The 19,722-nt window shown below is 36.1% G+C and overlaps 3 protein-coding genes across 3 annotated transcripts in view; 2 read left to right on the top strand and 1 right to left on the bottom strand.

The window, feature by feature from the left end:
- The window catches only part of LOC306991336 (olfactory receptor 51E2-like), a gene marked incomplete at its 3' end in the record, with an annotated part of 93,478 nt that overhangs the window by 37,823 nt on the left and 35,933 nt on the right, over nt 1–19,722 (bottom strand). The window lies entirely within an intron of this gene.
- On the top strand, nt 4,209–5,228 carry LOC306991624 (olfactory receptor 10D1B-like; the record flags this gene model as incomplete). Its single annotated transcript, XM_079599663.1, has 1 exon — nt 4,209–5,228. The coding sequence occupies exon 1, from the start codon at nt 4,260–4,262 to the stop codon at nt 5,226–5,228; it is 969 nt and encodes a 322-aa protein (XP_079455789.1). The 5' UTR covers nt 4,209–4,259.
- LOC306991333 (olfactory receptor 6N1-like) lies at nt 13,800–14,762 on the top strand (the record flags this gene model as incomplete). The annotated part of the gene is made up of 1 exon (XM_079599066.1): nt 13,800–14,762. One exon carries the CDS (start codon nt 13,800–13,802, stop codon nt 14,760–14,762), a length of 963 nt encoding a protein of 320 aa, XP_079455192.1.

Below are 19,722 nucleotides of genomic sequence, written 5' to 3'. Positions count from 1 at the left end.
TGATAGTCAGCTAAAGCGAGCTTGACTAACGTGACCTACCAGAACTAACGCTACGCTTGATTACAGTGAACTTTTAACGTGATTACCAGTTCCACTCTTAAGAACAAATAAAAAGTGGGTACAAAATTCTCACTTCAACAAAATAATTTTATTTGCATAAGCGCTTACAAGCACCTGCTGCCTGCTTCATAGACCAACGCTACTTTTGCGTCATCGAAGGGTAACGCCCCTTTTTGGGGGAAGACAAACGGATTCCCCTGAGAACAGAACTCGCTCTAATAAGTTTCTTGACAGCAAAAATGGCACAAATATACACACTCTTTGCTGGCCGAGGACCGTGAGTGGTATTTAAAGAAGCTACTGGATATGGGGATACAGAGGTGTCCCTTTGAAATGGTCGAAAACTGGATTAATGAGCCCACGCAGTGGCCAAATATGAACTATTCAGAGTTTCAGACATCTAACGTTACCACTGTCTCGTGGAATCACCAAATAACGTTAGCCTATTTTTGTTGTCATTAACACACTCACAGTATGACAAACTAGACGATGTCTAGAGGAGTCGGTGGTTTACTTGGATCATATTTCACTTGATTTAAGCTATTGACATAGTTTTGTTGTCGACTAGCTAACGTTGTTACTAGTTAACGTTAGAAAGACGAAGCTGCTAGCAGCAGTTTAGTTGGTATGATAACGAAATTAAAGCCAGTAACTAGCAAGTACACTACTTCATGTAAAATACAGATAGTTTGGGGGGTTGAATTAGTGACACAAGCAGAAACCAGCCAAGTCCACTTTAGTCCTAGCCTGCCACTATTTCAACAGTAAAATCAGTTAACAGCCAAGGTAGCGTGCCTAGTGAGAGCTAATCACGTAACTTTAACGTTAGCTGCTAGCAGCTTCGTCTTTCTAACTAGTATAGCTAGTCGATAACAAAACTATGTCAATAGCTTAAAATAAATCAAGTGAAATATGATCCAAGTAAACTACCGACTCCTTTTGACATGGCTTCATCGTCTAGTTTGTCATACTCTGAGTGTGTTAATGACAAAAAAATAGGCTACTTACTCTTTAAATACCGCTCACGGTCCTCGGCCGGCAAAGAGAGTGTGTATGTTTGTGCCATTTTTGCTTTTAAAGAAACTTTGCAGATCTAGAGCGAGTTCTGTTCTCAGGGGAATCCGTTTGTTTTCCCCCAAAAAGGGGCGTTACCCTTCGATGACGCAAAAGTAGCGTTGGTCTATACAGACCTCTATTTAAAGGAGAACACCGGCGCAAAATGAACCTTTGGTCTAATTACACATTGTTACCTAGTCAACCGTTATCTGAGATTTGTTTTCATGATTATCGAATGTAAATAGTTTTATCTCTAAAAACAGTTTAGCCTATAACGCTAGTATAACGCTAGTATATAGGGCATTGAGTAATGACAAATAAAAATCGCTTGTTAACCCTTTCACACGTAAGTTTAAAATATTCTAACTGACCCCCCAGCGTGAGTTTTTCCAAGGCGACCGTTATTTAGAACCTGTCACTTTATCGTTTCCATGGTGACGCGTCATTGCTTGTCACGTGACACAGCGCAAACACAACACAGCACTGAATGAATGATGATCTGCTTTTATGTAATTTTCTCTTTTTGATTCAAAATATTCAAAAATATGTTAGATATAGCATGAAACACAGATATTCCGATTGTCAAATATGTGCATGTGGATGTGTTTGGTTGTTTAAACACTTTTATAACGATCGCGTTAGTTGAGCTGTATGCGCGATGGGCGGCGCCATGTTAGTTTGTGCCACAGGTCTGTTGGATTTACAACACGTCAATTCATCCACTTCTCACGAAATACATGAAAGTAAGTGGCAGGTTAACTGGGAGAAGAATAGGGTAAAATGTAAAGCTACTTACACATTGTGTATCTGATATGAATAAAACATGTCGTCTTATTATAATCGAAAGGATTATTATTGGCGCTTCCATAGACATCTGTGTGTATTTTACAAACTCAAATTCATTGGTTTGCTAGTACTTAATGTGATTTTAAATGCCTGAAACCTAAAATAAACATTATGTGGTTGAAAACACTGAATAGTTGTGATATATGACAAGCGCGAGCACGTCCATCTCTGGCCCAGCGCCAGCCAACACGCGAAAGCACATTTGAATTTAGCAGTTGATCACGTGATGCGCTGACCGTTCTAATCACACCGGTGTGATCGTACGCTCCAGGGACCAGCCAAGACTGATCACACCGGTGTGATCGTACGTGCGAAAGGGTTAATACCACTAACAAGGCTCAAAATAGCCCCACACTAACACGGTAGCATAATGAGGGTCCCTACCTTCAAACCGAAGCATTGAGAACTTTGACAATGTCCAGACAGTTTAATAAGAAGATATTTCATACATACAGTCAACTTCGCGAATATAGGCAGAAGCCATCTTTGAAAAACAGACTCTATCAGTCGATCAACGAAACGCCGATCCAAATGCGCTGAACTGTGTAGAATCTCATATGGTCCAGCGCATTTGGATCGGCGTTTCGTTGATCGACTGATAGAGTCTGTTTTTCAAAGATGGCTTCTGCCTATATTCGCGAAGTTGACTGTATGTATGAAATATCTTCTTATTAAACTGTCTGGACATTGTCAAAGTTCTCAATGCTTCGGTTTGAAGGTAGGGACCCTCATTATGCTACCGTGTTAGTGTGAGGCTATTTTGAGCCTTGTTAGTGGTATTAACAAGCGATTTTTATTTGCCATTACACTATGCCCTATATACTAGCGTTATAGGCTAAACTGTTTTTAGAGATAAAACTATTTACATTCGATAATCATGAAAACAAATCTCAGATAACGGTTGACTATAACAATGTGTAATTAGACCAAAGGTTCATTTTGCGCTGGAGTTCTCCTTTAAGGAAAACTATCACTGTGCACAAGTGCGTCACTCTCGGTATTACATACCTGGGCATTGGAGCTAATGTGTATCTGATTTAACCACATTTGCAAGTGGCTCAGATCAGATGCGAAAAAAATATCTGATCTTGTGCGGGGTTTTTGTGTGTGTAACAATATCTGATCGGTCTCAAAAATATGTAAAAAAAAAAAAATAATTATATATATATATATATATATATATATAGATATAGATATAGATATATATATATATATAGATATATATATATATATAGATATAGATAATATATTTGAGCTAGTGTAAGAACAGCCGAAAAGAACACCATGTTATGCTTTATGCATTGATCCTTAAACGTCATCACATCCTATCTCTGCTTTCATTGAAACATTGAAAAATTGGTCCCTTAAGTATTTGGACACAGGTTTGACGTCTGTGGTGGCAAATATTATTGGCATTAGCGAGTCTTGTAGTTGATTGCTATGTGCATGATTTTGTATATATTGATTCATCAACAGAAATCATGCTGAATTAAATGTAAGTTATGATGTGAAATTAGGTAATTGGATTTAATCAGCATGATGGCACTGAACATATTTATATTTCTTTTGTTATGTTTGCCAGTAAAGCGCATTGAGAAAGCAACTTTTAAATGCGCTATATACAATAAATGTATTATTATTTAATCTCATTCAATAATAATGAAATCAACCTAGGCTAAAATAATAAAATAGGCTGCGTAGATACTATATCAGGGTCTATGCAAAACAAACAAATACAAAAACTTAAAAAAATATTTATTACAAATTTTTTGTCAATTTATTTAGTCAATCTTAGATTTATGTTTAACTATGGCTTGTGTATTATCAGCCTTGAACTGTTATGAACTATTGTGTTTTAAATGAACTTCCATGTTTAATCACGGCTGCTAAGAAACCATGACGTATCTACTCACAACATAAAAATATAAAAGGCAGGACATCAGTCTGTACTGGATGAGAAGAACATCTCAGAATCTCTTGCATGCTATTTTAAAATTTGCTGATAAGAAATTCAAATGTTTTTGAGTACCTAAAGAAAAACGCCTAAAGAAGAATGTTATTCATATTTAATCTTTAACATGACTGAAACTCTTTTTGTATTTCTTCTGAAACTATACTTCAACTTTTCCAGTTTTCATCACCTTGCTGTTACAGACACTGTCTGCATCTTTTCCTTCACAGGAGCTTTTTTCCTGTGCATATATGAGTACATCAAGACTTTAATTGATTTTGTCTTGCCCCTTGTTGATAGTGTATTTTAATGTGCTTGTGTCTATTTCTTTATCAGTGGACGGAAAATGGCAAACTACACTGTGAATAATGTAGACAGCTTCATAATCACTGGATTTGATCACCTGCAGAACCAAAAGCTCCTCGGATTCCTCATCTTAATAGCCTACATGCTCATATTGCTTGGGAACGGCATCAATCTGTGTATCATCTTGACTGACAGACATTTACACAAACCAATGTACATATTAATCTGTAATCTAGCTGTCGTTGACATAATGTACTCCTCTACCTGCAGCACAACCATGATCTCAGTGCTGCTGGCTGAGATTAAAACTGTGTCATACTACTCTTGTATCTCAAGGATGTTCTTCTATCATCTTGGTGATTTCACAGTATGCATGGCTCTCACATTAATGGCAATAGACAGACTTGTTGCAATTAGGCTTCCTTTAAGGTATCACAGCATAGTAACAAATTCCCGAACATGTGGATTTATTATATTGATTTGGCTCATTGCTATCTCTCTAGTGGTTGTTTTGACTTCTGTGGTAGACAATGTCCCATACTGTCAGCCTGTTATCAGATATGTCTTCTGTGATCATCCATCAATGATCAGAGCTGCTTGTGTCAATCCTGAACCATATTTTTTCTTACCTGCAATGTTAAGTCTGTGGCCATTGTGTGGACTTCCCTTTATATTGTGCACTTATGCTGTGTTGGCATATAGTGTGACCAAACTCTCCAACTCAAGCAGAAAACAAATGATCAACACTTGTTTGAGTCACATCATTGTTCTGCTCAGTTTTTATTTACCAAAGGTAGTCTCTATCTTACTAACTCGAATAGGAGTTGTGCTTACTTTAACAGAGAGAAATGCAGTATTAATAATAGCCTCTCTAATTCCTCCCTTAATAAATCCCACTGTTTATTGCATCAGGACTAAGGAGATAAGGAAACGATTAGCAGATATATTTTTGCACAAAAAAATTGTACCAACTCATTTAAAGTCAATATCAATAGCTTTATCATCTTAATTCTGATTGTTATGATGTTGCATTTGGTTGTTTGGATAATTTGTTTTGTAAAGTAAATGAAAAATAGGGAAAATATTTGGAGCTCTGCTTATTTTTTAAATGACAGTATTGGCAGAAAGAGAGACAAAGAGTTGTTAAACAAAAAATTTGTATAGATACATTGTATGTCCCATCTTTGTATGTGAAGCATTAATAATACTATGTATGTGAAGCATTAATAATAACAATAATCATAATTGTCTACTTTTTTTCCAAATATGTCACACCACGATAGTCTTGTGGACAAGTGCGCTGACTTGTGCTTCGAGACCCGAGTTCGAGTCCCGGCTCGTGGACTTTTCCTGATCCCGTCCCTCCTCTCTTTTTTTCTCTCTCTCCCACCTCACTTCTTGTCTAGCTACTGTCCTATTCTAATAAAGGGCGAAAACACAGAAAATATATATTTTTAAAAATAAAAAATACATATAAACACGCTTATGGTATATTGCTTGTATGTTTCAAAGACACTTGTAATGAGTTTGTAATGTACTTGTAACACAAATAAAATACACTTTAACCCTCAAGGGTCTAAGATGTTTTTGGGGTCCTTGAGATGTTTTGACATGGCCTGACATTTGTGATTTTTTCTGTTACTTATAAATATATAAATGGAAAAGGTGTCATTACACTCTATTTAGCACAAACGGGGCTACCATAATATCAAGCGTAGCGTTAGTTCTGGCAGGTCACATTAGTCAAGCTCGCATCAGCTGACTCTCAGCTGATCCACATCTACCTATAGAAATACAACACCTATCACCGTATACATATATCAGCTCCTTCAGTATTATCAGCACTGATCTATATAGAATGACTGGATAGCTCATGACGTCAAACAGTGAAGCCACCGCGCCGCCATATTGGTATTCCCTAGTGAGCTCAGGCGTTCTATTGAATCAATCGGATTTTTTATGATTTGACTGAGAAAACATTGCCTAACGAGACACCGTTTTTAAATCTAAAGTCTCCCTGTACATTCTTACAACGCAAACATCCTAAGTATTTAAATGGGTATTTGTTTATAGTCGGAAATATTTCCTTCTTATTAAAAATTGCTTTTAAAAGCTGGGGAAAGGAGCTTGGAGAGTGTCTGCAGGGCCGGCCCTGGCCAATTTGCTGCCCTAGGCAAGATTTCACCTGGTGCCCCTGGAATTTTGTTCATAAACTTACACAGAAACAAACTGCACAGCTTTGTCTTGTTTTTCTTTATTTTGAAAATATTTTGGAAACACACACACAACGTATTATAGATACAATATAAATATGTTTATATTATATTATGTTAGTGCAGAAAAAACTATATTACAGAAACATTGCTGAAGTGGAGGGAAGAGATGTGCTTGACGCTGAATCATTGGGCGGTGCTGAGATGGAGATGTCTGCAACAGGTGGCCCAGGATTTGCAGGAACGGGGTTCAGATATTTCAAAAGTGCATCTGAAGAGAGAAGAGGAGGATTATATGTGACCATTGGGTGTTACATTTTATTATTAAAAAGCTGATGATAGTGAAACTATAAAAATATGGCAGCACCTAAACCACATTATAGCTTAAACACACAAACAGCAAGAATAATTACATCTGGTATTCATGCACAAAATTTTATTAATTGAGTACTTCTCTAGCATACAGTAGTTATATTTTCAAAATTAATTCTGAAAGTGTTTGTTTTCCAGTATATCTGGCATGGCAGCAATGTCCTACTAACTACACTTTATGATGTTATAACCATGAAACAGAGGAGAAACGTAAATCTTTATTCAAATTGAATTTTAATGTTGCTATTTTTAATAAATCCATATATATAATACATATATATAACAACATTTTATGCAGAACTAATTTTAAATAAAGATTTATATGCCACTACTTTCTACTCAAGGACCTTGACAGAATTGTAGTGGAGTAAAAAGTACGATATTTGTCTTTCAAATGTAGTGAAGTTAAAGTAAAATATCTCCTGAAAAAATAATACATATAACATAAACATTACTAATTTAGCCAATTCAAATAAAAATACCATAAAATACTGCACAAGTTCAACTAACTATGTCATAAACTAATTCAAATTAGCGAACGTTACAGGCATCGTTGAACTAACTTAATGCAACATAGATAAACTGATCATCATTACCTACCTCTGTCTTTTTCGCGTTTTTCTTCCTCTTCTCTTCTTTTTTTTCTTCCCTGGGCACCAGATGGCTTCGGTCTTTTTGACATAATGACAACTTATCAGTGTCAGTGAATTCGGCCATCTGTCACTCACTTTTTTTTTCAGCAGGGCGGGGGCGGGGGAGATTGATGCGTCACTCAGTCGGACCGGGGTGGATCGGGATTCGGGAAAGCAATGTTGTAGTTTTGTCTTTATCGGACGATCGCTTTTTTTAATCCATAATATTTAAGTAGTATTGGTAATAAAAAAATATATATATATTCATAAAAATAATAATTTGGGCGCTCGGGCGCCCCAAGGGGTGGGCGGCGACCTTAGCATTTGCCTATTCCGCCTATGCCCAGGGCTGGCCCTGAGTGTCTGTCTAGGCTAACTGCAGGTGGCAGTAATGAAAGTGTTTTATTTTGTGATTTGCCATTTGAAAGAAAAATAAGAAGCTTACCTCCTCGTTAAAATACACGTTTAAAATATAATATTAACCAGTGTTCGTTATTCACTCATGGAACTTCCGTGTAGCTTAAGATCAGTGGTATAGCTAGTTAAAACCCCAAAACGTTACCTAAAACGGCCATTTATTTGCAAAAGAAACAAATAAGTCGTCGTAACAAAAAATTATTTAGATCAGTGGACAGGAAGCATATGAACGAGCAGAGACAGGGGAGCCTGGAGCTCTGCTGGTAGGAAATCGTAAGATGGCCGCTCGAACACTTCCGGTGGCTTCACTGCCTGGTGGCAGTTTAGAACGTCATGAGCTATTCAGTCATTATATAGATCAGTGATTATCAGCAGCTATCTCGTTTCTCAGGAGCAAATTACCCTCCTCTATCCCCAGCTCCACCTCTCGCCCAGTCAGGATATTTGGCATTCTGATTCCCCTTGAATCAGAATAAATTCTCGAATTATGTTGTACTTTAAAATCTTTAATTAAATATATTTGCATATATTCATGTTGGTTCTGTTCTGTTTACCCCAAGGGGGGTTATTGCTGCTCTATCTGCTCTTATCCATGCTAGGCTACATGGATGCGCAGGGAGTTCTCGCCCAGAACGGAACCATACCGCCAATCCAAACTGTATGCTAATTGTCAATCATATTTGACGATAGTGGTCCTGACAGAAATGTGAGCAACATGTATGTACATGTTTGTATTTTTTAGAGAATAATGTGTATGCATGGTTATAGAAAATAAAAATGTAAGTTTCTGAAATAAGGCCACAAAACACATACCAAGTATCCACAAGACTTTTGACTAATGGATGTTATCGACTAGAGTTTTTGCTTCAAAATGATCTGAAAATCATCCTGCCTAATCATTCACATAAAACAATACATTGATTTTCATTTTGTAAAACACTTTTTGTTTGGGAAGGCAATATCCGCAGGGGCGTGACTGAACTTAACACATCATTAATAGTAAGTGGTTCACACCTGAGAAGACAATGACCCGCTTAATGACCCCGCATAATGAGCTTGCATAATGAGCCTTTCAATCAGGTGTGTCACACAAGAAAGAATGTGAGGACAAAATAAATATATATATATACATGTATAATCTAAAAATAAATTAAAGTCAAAAGCACATTTTTAGTACATAGTCATACCTGGAAACCAATCCTGTTCAAATAGGCTATATGAGCCATTCTACAGAATTGGTTCAAAGTTAGATTTGGAAACTTTTCTCTTTTTGCACAATTTTTTGTTATGCAAATTGAATAATATCCAAGGGAAACATTTCTAGTAATTGTGCAGTTAATTCTCATACTGTATTTTCAGAAAGTTTTGGAATACATCCTCTGCCCAAAATGTGTCACTAATAAAAAACAATAATAAATCATTTAATGAGAAGGCTTATATTGACCTATAAAGATTATTTTACATCTACCTTGTAAATATATTTTTTGCTATTTTATTAAAACGTGTTCATGTAAATCAACAACAATTACAATTTTAACAATATTTTAAGTGTAATCTTTCTTTTTTTAAAGTATCATACATATTTCAAAGTTTAGAACGTCATGAGCTATTCAGTCATTATATAGATCAGTGATTATCAGCAGCTATCTCGTTTCTCAGGAGCAAATTACCCTCCTCTATCCCCAGCTCCACCTCTCGCCCAGTCAGGATATTTGGCATTCTGATTCCCCTTGAATCAGAATAAATTCTCGAATTATGTTGTACTTTAAAATCTTTAATTAAATATATTTGCATATATTCATGTTGGTTCTGTTCTGTTTACCCCAAGGGGGGTTATTGCTGCTCTATCTGCTCTTATCCATGCTAGGCTACATGGATGCGCAGGGAGTTCTCGCCCAGAACGGAACCATACCGCCAATCCAAACTGTATGCTAATTGTCAATCATATTTGACGATAGTGGTCCTGACAGAAATGTGAGCAACATGTATGTACATGTTTGTATTTTTTAGAGAATAATGTGTATGCATGGTTATAGAAAATAAAAATGTAAGTTTCTGAAATAAGGCCACAAAACACATACCAAGTATCCACAAGACTTTTGACTAATGGATGTTATCGACTAGAGTTTTTGCTTCAAAATGATCTGAAAATCATCCTGCCTAATCATTCACATAAAACAATACATTGATTTTCATTTTGTAAAACACTTTTTGTTTGGGAAGGCAATATCCGCAGGGGCGTGACTGAACTTAACACATCATTAATAGTAAGTGGTTCACACCTGAGAAGACAATGACCCGCTTAATGACCCCGCATAATGAGCTTGCATAATGAGCCTTTCAATCAGGTGTGTCACACAAGAAAGAATGTGAGGACAAAATAAATATATATATATACATGTATAATCTAAAAATAAATTAAAGTCAAAAGCACATTTTTAGTACATAGTCATACCTGGAAACCAATCCTGTTCAAATAGGCTATATGAGCCATTCTACAGAATTGGTTCAAAGTTAGATTTGGAAACTTTTCTCTTTTTGCACAATTTTTTGTTATGCAAATTGAATAATATCCAAGGGAAACATTTCTAGTAATTGTGCAGTTAATTCTCATACTGTATTTTCAGAAAGTTTTGGAATACATCCTCTGCCCAAAATGTGTCACTAATAAAAAACAATAATAAATCATTTAATGAGAAGGCTTATATTGACCTATAAAGATTATTTTACATCTACCTTGTAAATATATTTTTTGCTATTTTATTAAAACGTGTTCATGTAAATCAACAACAATTACAATTTTAACAATATTTTAAGTGTAATCTTTCTTTTTTTAAAGTATCATACATATTTCAAAGTTAAGGATTCATTAGTTTGATATAGCCTAACGTTACATTGGAACAAACACTATAACATCTTAGTTGAGTTTATTTTTGACAAAACATACTTTATATTTAACATATGAGCAGAAACTAGCTAACAAAAGCTTATTTGATGTCTATTTTACAGTAAAAACTTTATAGTCTATCCAAAACTAGTCACAACAAGTAGCAACAGCGCGCATATATGCCGTTCATTCATCACACACAGAAACGCAATTCATATTTAAACAGTCTTTTTGCGGTTTACAGACACTATTCCATATCGCGATTAGAACAAAGCATATAAGAATAAAAAACGTACTACTAATCCTCAACTGGATCCATTGCTCCTCGAAGTGAAACAGCACTTCTGAGGTAAGTTTCCCAGGATTATTCCTTGCAAGATGACAGTACATTCATCTGATTAAACTTGATGTGTTTTATCGAGCTGATGTGGCCGGTTTGCATGTTTGCCTGTATTGCCTCAGACCATTTGCGTTTGAATAGCGTGCGCTCTCCGTGGGCGTGGTCACATTAAAAGATAACTAGCTATAATGAGCTGAAATGAGAACTCACTCTTTTTATATAGATTACATAAACAGAGAAGTTGTTTATGTTTGTTTTAGTTTTGAATTAGATCATTTAAAAGTACACACTTAAATGATTATAAAGATATATTGCTCATGCCTGGGTAAATAGTATTCGCTGAGTTTTGTTTATGTTTAGAGACGTGCACCAGAACAAAAGTTCACTGAGACGGAGAGGCAGAAAACACACCCTGTTTATTTTCTTTATTTTACAAAAGCAAAATGTTTTATTTCGATTGTAAGTGGACACATAAAAATTTAGACATTTAACAGCTTATTTTTTTATATTTCTTAAGTCTGTATGACCAAAAATGACGGAGTATTTTATGTCTATTTTGCTGCTATGTAACAAAAAAAAACTAGCAAAATGCGCCGGCGCGTTTGCAGTCCCCAGAGGATTAAGAACAAACAGAGACAATGCTTCATTGGACCACACAGAGCAGTGCCACATTGGGCCATACATAGACAGGGCTCATTGGACCACACAGAGCAGTGCCACATTGGGCCATACATAGACAGGCCTCATTGGACCACACAGAGCAGTGCCACATTGGGCCATACATAGACAGGCCTCATTGGACCACACAAAAGGCGGCCACCTAGGGCCATACATAGATAGGCCACATTGGACCACACGGCCATAATTGACCACAGAGACGAGGCCTTGAAGGGAAGCTAATACCACAGAGACAAAGTAGGACTAGACGAGCACATAAAACGAAGGCCGCTAGGCCTTTTTTTTCTTTTTTAAGCAATGAATGCTATAAGGCCCTGGTAGACCACACATAACCTATACCCGAAGGGCCACTGGTCAACCATAGGCATCTTTTATAGGACAAGACTAAGCCGCTAAGGCCAGACATAGACAAACCATGCAGAGACATGCAGGTTTACGGTCTCATCCGAAGGACGGCAGCTTGGAATAGCCATATCTGTATGGCTGCATTTAAACTGCAAGGCTTAATGCACAGATCCAAAATTTTGACTATACACAATTTTTTGTCCCACCTTATTACATTGATTGAAGACACAACTCTCTGATATCAGTGTTTACAGTAAACTCTCGCCTAAACTGAAGATTCTATTGATGTTTGCTTTTATTATTAGTGCCACGATTTATAAGAAGTGGGTACAAAATTCGCACTTCAACAAAATAATTTTATTTGCATGAGCGCTTACCGGCACCTGCTGCCTTCTTCATACAGACCTCTCTTTAAGGAAAACTATCACTGTGCACAAGTGCGTCACCCTCTGTATTACATACCTGGGCATTGGAGCTAATGTGTATCTGATTTAACCACATTTGCAAGTGGCTCAAATCAGATGCGAAAAAAAAATAATATCTTGTGCTGGGTTTTTTTGTGTGTAACAATATCTGATCGGTCTCAAAAATATGTAAAAACAAAATTATATATATATATATTTATTTATTTATTTTTAACTAGTGTAAGCACAGCCAAAAAGAACACCATTTTATGCTTTGTGCATTGATCCTTAAACGTCATCACATCCTAACTCTGCTTTCATTGAAACATTGAAAAATTGGTCCCTTAAGTATTTGGACACAGGTTTGACGTCATGGTGGCAAATATTATTGGCATTAGCGAGTCTTGTTGTTGATTGCTACATGCATGATTTTGGATATATTGATTCATCAACAGAAATCATGCTGAATTAAATGTAAGTTATGATGTGAAATTAGGTCATTGGATTTAATCAGCATGATGGCACTGAACATATTTATATTTCTTTTGTTATGTTTGCCAGTAAAGCGCATTGAGAAAGCAACTTTTAAATGTGCTATATATAAAATAAATGTATTATTGTTTAATCTCATTCAATAATAATGAAATCAACCTAGGCTAAGATAATACAATAGGCTGCGTAGATACTATATCAGGGTCTATGCAAAACAAACAAATACAAAAACTGCTAAATAAATATTTTAAAAATATTTATTACACATTTTTTGACAATTTATTTAGTCAATCTTAGATTTATGTTGAACTATGGCATGTGTATTATCCGCCTTGAACTGTTATGAACTATTGTGTTTTAAACGAACTTCCATGTTTAATCACGGCTGCTAAGAAACCATGACGTATCTACTCGCAACATAAAAATATAAAAGGCAGGACATCAGTACTGTACTGGATGAGAAGAACATCTCAGAATCTCTTGCATGCTATTTTAAAATTCACTGATTAGAAATTCAAATGTTTTTGAGTACCTAAAGAAAAACGCCTAAAGAAGAATGTTATTCATATTTAATCTTTAACATGACTGAAACTCTTTTTGTATTTCTTTTGAAACTATACTTCAACTTTTCCAGTTTTCATCCCCTTGCTGTTACAGACACTGTCTGCATCTTTTCCTTCACAGGAGCTTTTTTCCTGTGCATATATGAGTACATCAAGACATTGATTGATTTTGTCTTGCCCCTTGTTGATAGTGTATTTTAATGTGCTTGTGTCTATTTCTTTATCAGTGGACGAAAAATGGCAAATTACACTGTGAATAATGTAGACAGCTTCATAATCACTGGATTTGATCACCTGCAGAACCAAAAGCTCCTCGGATTCCTCATCTTAATAGCCTACATGCTCATATTGCTTGGGAACGGCATCAATCTGTGTATCATCTTGACTGACAGACATTTACACAAACCAATGTACATATTAATCTGTAATCTAGCTGTCGTTGACATAATGTACTCCTCTACCTGCAGCACAACCATGATCTCAGTGCTGCTGGCTGAGATTAAAACTGTGTCATACTACTCTTGTATCTCAAGGATGTTCTTCTATCATCTTGGTGATTTTACAGTATGCATGGCTCTCACATTAATGGCAATAGACAGACTTGTTGCAATTAGACTTCCTTTAAGGTATCACAGCATAGTAACAAATTCACGAACGTTTCTGCTCATTTTTCTGACTTGGCTCATTACTATCACTCTAATGGTTGTTTTGACTTCTGTGGCAGACAATCTCCCATACTGTCAGCCTGTTATCAGATATGTCTTCTGTGATTATCCATCAATGATCAGAGCTGCTTGTGTCAATCCTGAACCATATTTTTTCTTGCCTGCAATGATTAATCTGTGGTGGTTCTGTGGACAGTTTCCGTTTATTATGTGCACTTATGCTGTTCTGGCGTATAGTGTGACTAAACTTTCCAATAATGCAAGCAAAAAGCAAATGATCAACACTTGTTTGAGTCACCTCATTGTCTTGTTTAGTTATTATGCTCCGAAAATGGTCTCTGGATTACTAACTAGAATAGGAGTTGTGCTTACTTTAACAGAGAGAAATGCCATATTAATCATTTCCTCATTAATTCCCCCCCTAATAAACCCCACTGTTTATTGCACCAGGACTAAAGAGATCAGGAAACGATTAGCAGATATATTTTTGCACAAAAAAGTTGCACCAAATCATTTAAAGGTTTTATCATTATAGATTATTATTTTCATTCTCATGTCTGATTGTGATTGCGGTTTTGCTTTTCAATAATGTATTTTGTGATGCTCTTGCTCATGTTTGAGATTGAGCCAAAGTGTAGTGTAATGTACAGTATTTGACGAAATTGATGTAATGTAACAAGAAAACATCTTGGAGAGTGCTTTGGCAATTTCACATAATGAAAATATTTTTTAATTTACTTTGTAGCTATACGTATACTTTGTCAGATTTGTTGTCATGGTATGATTCAATAAATGTTTGTGTCATATCTAATACACTGGTATTCATGATGATTAAAACACTATCAACAAAAATCAACAACTGTATGTACTGTAAGATTGTATATTTTAATTACAATATTGGAATAGAGCAGAAACTCATCCAAAATGTGCAGTGGGTTTTCTGTGAGCTTTTTCTCCAGGTGTCATTTGTATTTTCATGAGTACAAATATCTAAAGACATGGAAAGGGCAAGCACATAATACAGTAAAAAACATTTGAAATGCTGTAACAGTTTTAGTTTTAAAAGTCCATGATTACATTTTTGCATATTTTAAAGGGTTTGCATATAAATCTTTGGATCAATATTGCTAAATATAATATACAATATGTGACCATGGACCACAAAACCAGTTTATTATTGAGATGTATACATCATATGAAAGTTGAATAAATAAGCTTTCCATTGATGTATAGTTTGTTAGGATAGGACAATATTTGACCGAGATACAACTATTTTAAAATCTGGAATCTGAGTGTGCTAAAAAAAATTAAACATTGAGAAAATCGCCTTTAAAGTTGTCCATTTATGTTCGCGATTGTGCTGCATTCACTCACAAAAATAAATGTTTTATATATTTACGGCAGAAAATTAAAAAATGATCTTCATGGAACATGATCTTTACTAATATCCTAATAATTTATGCCATAAAAAGAAAAATCGATAATTTTGACCCATACAATGTATTGTTGGCTATTACCACAGATATACCCGTGTGACATTAGACACTATTGACACATTATTGACTTGTGCCCTTGTTGAGCAATGTCACTCAAATGGGACTTGAAGTCTTCTAATAATATTATTATATTGATAATGATTAGATTTATTTCTAGAGCATTCCATAAAAAGCTCTACACATAAAAAATATTTATTTATCATTTGGTGCAGTCTTTATACCGAGATACTTATGTACCCCTCCGGTTCTACTCGCACCACTTTGAGCGGGATTCAAGTCGTCATTGAAGGCAGGCACGCTAACAAGGATGCTAAAGGGCACAGCCTCTAGATTGACTTGCGAACGCCTGTTATATCCCTACAGAACATAAGGCAGTGACAATCTGCTTCCATCTTGTTATATCATTGGCAGCATGTTGTGCTTTGCCCCAAGTGTAGCTCTTTCACTTTTTTTCCCCTTTGTGCTACTCATAACTACTTTTGGGCAACGGTCCTGGTCCATCCGAAGGACATGCCCAAGCAATTTCATTCAACAGTGCTTGATCTTCATCACCACACTATGTAAGTTGGTCTTCTTATATAAGTCAGTATTTGAGATCCTCTCTGGCCAGAAGATATGGCAAATTCTCCTGAGGCAATTCTTGTGGAATACCTCAATCTTCGTCATGTTGCTCTTAATGACACGCCAGCATTCTGACCCATACAAGGGTATAAGGTCTCATCTTTGTTCTGAGGCTGTATTGTGCAGATTTCCAGATGGGCTGGAGTCTAGCAAATGCTCTACGGCCTTTCCCAAGTAATTCCTCAACATCTTCAAGTGAGCTTGAAGAAGTGAGCAAAAAATGGGTTCATCATCTTGAGTCAATTAGGTTTTGGTAGTGTTTATGTTGAGGCTTATTTTCCTGTCAAAGTTGTCCAGTCTATTAGTCTTCTCTTGTAGATGGACATGCGTATATGACAAAAAAGCTATGTCATCTGCAAAATCAAGGCCTTCAAGCTGTTGGAAAAGAGTCCACTGTATGCCTCTAGGCTTCTCTGATTTTGTTACATTTAGTCATTTAGCAGACGGATTTGTCCAAAGCGACTTACAAATGAGGACTAAAGCAAGCAAGTCATCGTGAAGAGGCAAAAACAATGCAAGAAGTGCTCAAAATACAAAGTTCAGGCATTGCTCAGAGTAGCATAAGCCAGACAAAGGAGGATTAAAAGAAAAGGAATATTTTTTTTTAAAGTTAAAGGAAATGGAAAGAATATTTAATCTTTACTGTCGGTCTTCACACGAGGAGGCTGAACGAGAGCTGAACGCTTCTGCTTATGCTTCCGCGACAGCACGCACACTACATAAATAGCCTATAATGCTTTCAAACGCTTGAGTGAGGACAACAATCCCCACCCTTGCAATTAGCACAGCAAAAGCAAATATCTAGAAAATGTGAGGAATCGAAACTAGCTGTTGGACAGCACTACACTTAAGTGCAATAAAATACAAACCGCAACACTTATCAGACAAGGCTGTTATTCAAAATAGGAATCTATTAAAGAATTTTAAGGAGTCTCAATAAAATACAGATTTTTGTGAAGGCAAACATTTTAAATAAGCAGAGAATCGAAAATAGCCCTCTCTAGAGGCAAATAGTAAACTGAGCTACAGGAGAACTGGATATCAAGAAAAAAACACGTAGGCGCTCTCCCTAGTATTCACAGACTGACCGATTTTCCTGACTTTCTCCTAAATATCCTCTAGTTTTTTTATATATTCGTCTACAGTTGCGGTCACTGCCCTTGCAATTAGCACAGCAAAAGCAAATATTCCAAAAGGAATCGAAATTTCAAAAATGAAAATTCTGTCAGTAATTAAATCACCCTCATGTTGTTCCAACCCTGTAAGACTTTAGTTCATCTTCTGAAGAATCCGAACACAAATTAAGATATTTTTTATTAAATCTGAGAGCTGTCTCACTCCTCCATAGGCTTCTGTTGTAATTTAAACTTGCCGGCCCAGAAAGTTACCAGCTTTAACTTGCCGGCCCATTGTTAAAAACAATGTTTAAAATAGTGACCACAGTGGCTCAACCATAAGTTTATCAAGTGACGAGAATACTCTTTTGTGAGCAAAAAAACAAACAAGAATAATGACTTTATTAAACTATTAATTTTCTTTTGTGTGGGCCTCTGAGTGAGTTCCCCCCAGTATAACAGCAATAGTGGGTCTACGTTCTGACGTACAACCCAGAAGCGCTGCGCTGTTATACTATGTGAACTCACTCAGAGGTAATCGTGTTACCATCAGGTGATTTCCATGTCATCTTAAGAATGTCCTTATGCTGGATGATGGTGCCTCTGACCACTACTTTGTAGTCTAAGCAGAAGTCAATTAGTCAATTTGGGCTAGGCAGACAGTCTGTCACACTCCTAACATCCTGCTGGTGGCCTTTGTCAGAAGTGGTCATACTGCAAGTTGTTTGTGCCGTTTGGCTAGTGTTCACTGCAGGCTTTGTGTTGTTATTTGCAATTATCTCAGATTCTGTAACAGAATGGAGTTTTTTTACAGGGTGTGGATGTTGGCCCCACACCTAACCCCCAACCTGCAGGACCAGGTGTTATCCTTAATTTGCTCCGTTGCCTGAGACCAATCCACAATGGTTGAACCTGCCAGGGTTCTGAGTCCCTGCCAACGTAGCTCCCAAGGTTACTAGGACACACAAACCCTTCCACCATGGCAAGGTGAAAACACAAGTGGGCTTCATACGAGGTACCAGGTGCAAACTAATTTCAAACACATACGTTTTCTTTTAAATAAGGCAGCAATATTGTTGCCCAGTTCGGCCCAAGAACCATGTTACAAACTGGTGTGACCACAAGCTGGCAAATCACTAAAACATAAGCTGATGTATTTGAGTTTCTAAATGTCTGATTAGGTTTATAAAAACTGCAGCCTATAGCTTTATATCATTTACACAGAAATACTATATTCTTATTAAACAGATACTGATGTTTTGAGAGGAGGGATGCTCATTGATGAACACAGAGGTTTGATATCATGAGTTTTCATGTAACTAAGTGCAATAAACCCTGCCACTGTTGTTTGTCTGAAGAGTGTCAACATACTTGATACATGTCCCTAATTTGTTCTCTGGAGATACTAGACAGACCCTGAAGATTGTACTGATGGGAAACCAGACCTGAGAGAATTATCACTCAGTGATGAAGTAAATAAGTGACAACACCCAATTATGTAGACAATGACACTCAAACCTACATCAAGAATTTTAAAGACCAATAAAGGTCAAAACATAATTATGAATTAATTTTGGATTTAAAATGTAATTTAACATTAAAGTAGAGATCAGTAGGTTTATGGTTATTTTAAGTTTAATAAAAAAATAAAAAATAAAAGAGTGAATAGAATATTTTTGGAAAACACAATGTTTTTTGTGCGACCCAGAGGACAATACACATTGAAACTGTAGTCAAACAGCAATATGGTATGTTTTTAAGTTTTTCATAAAAATGTGTGCATAGTCACGTCTCATGCAATCAGTCTCATGTTTTTGTAAAAGTATTATCACACACCAAAAGAAATAGTACCTTTAAAAACAGATCATTTGACTTCAACATATGTTTTCAAATCCTCTAAAGCCAAACAATAGCTTTGTGAGGAACACATTAAAATGTAAACTAACAATTTAAAGTGTTTTAGGTAACAAAAAAAACACTATAATTTATAATTAATGAAAATAAATCTTAAATATATGTATGTACGTGTATACCGATTTAGCAACTTTGCGTTTACATAAATGATGGGCCTCAGGAATCATAATAACGTCTTGCTACACTCTCAACCAGGGTAGTTAATATTCAGCAGACCAAAACCATAAGGACAGCAGCTGCTGTAGAAATACTAATTTGTACATAATACATAATTTGTTGTGTTATCCCATGTGAATTAAGGGATGGTAATCAACAGTACATTCACTTTTTTTGTCTTGTTTTGTTTTCC

The sequence above is a fragment of the Phoxinus phoxinus genome, assembly GCF_949152265.1.
Source record: "Phoxinus phoxinus genome assembly, chromosome: 23".
Taxonomy (NCBI): Eukaryota; Metazoa; Chordata; class Actinopteri; order Cypriniformes; family Leuciscidae; genus Phoxinus; species Phoxinus phoxinus.
This window is presented reverse-complemented; position numbering and strand designations above follow the sequence as displayed.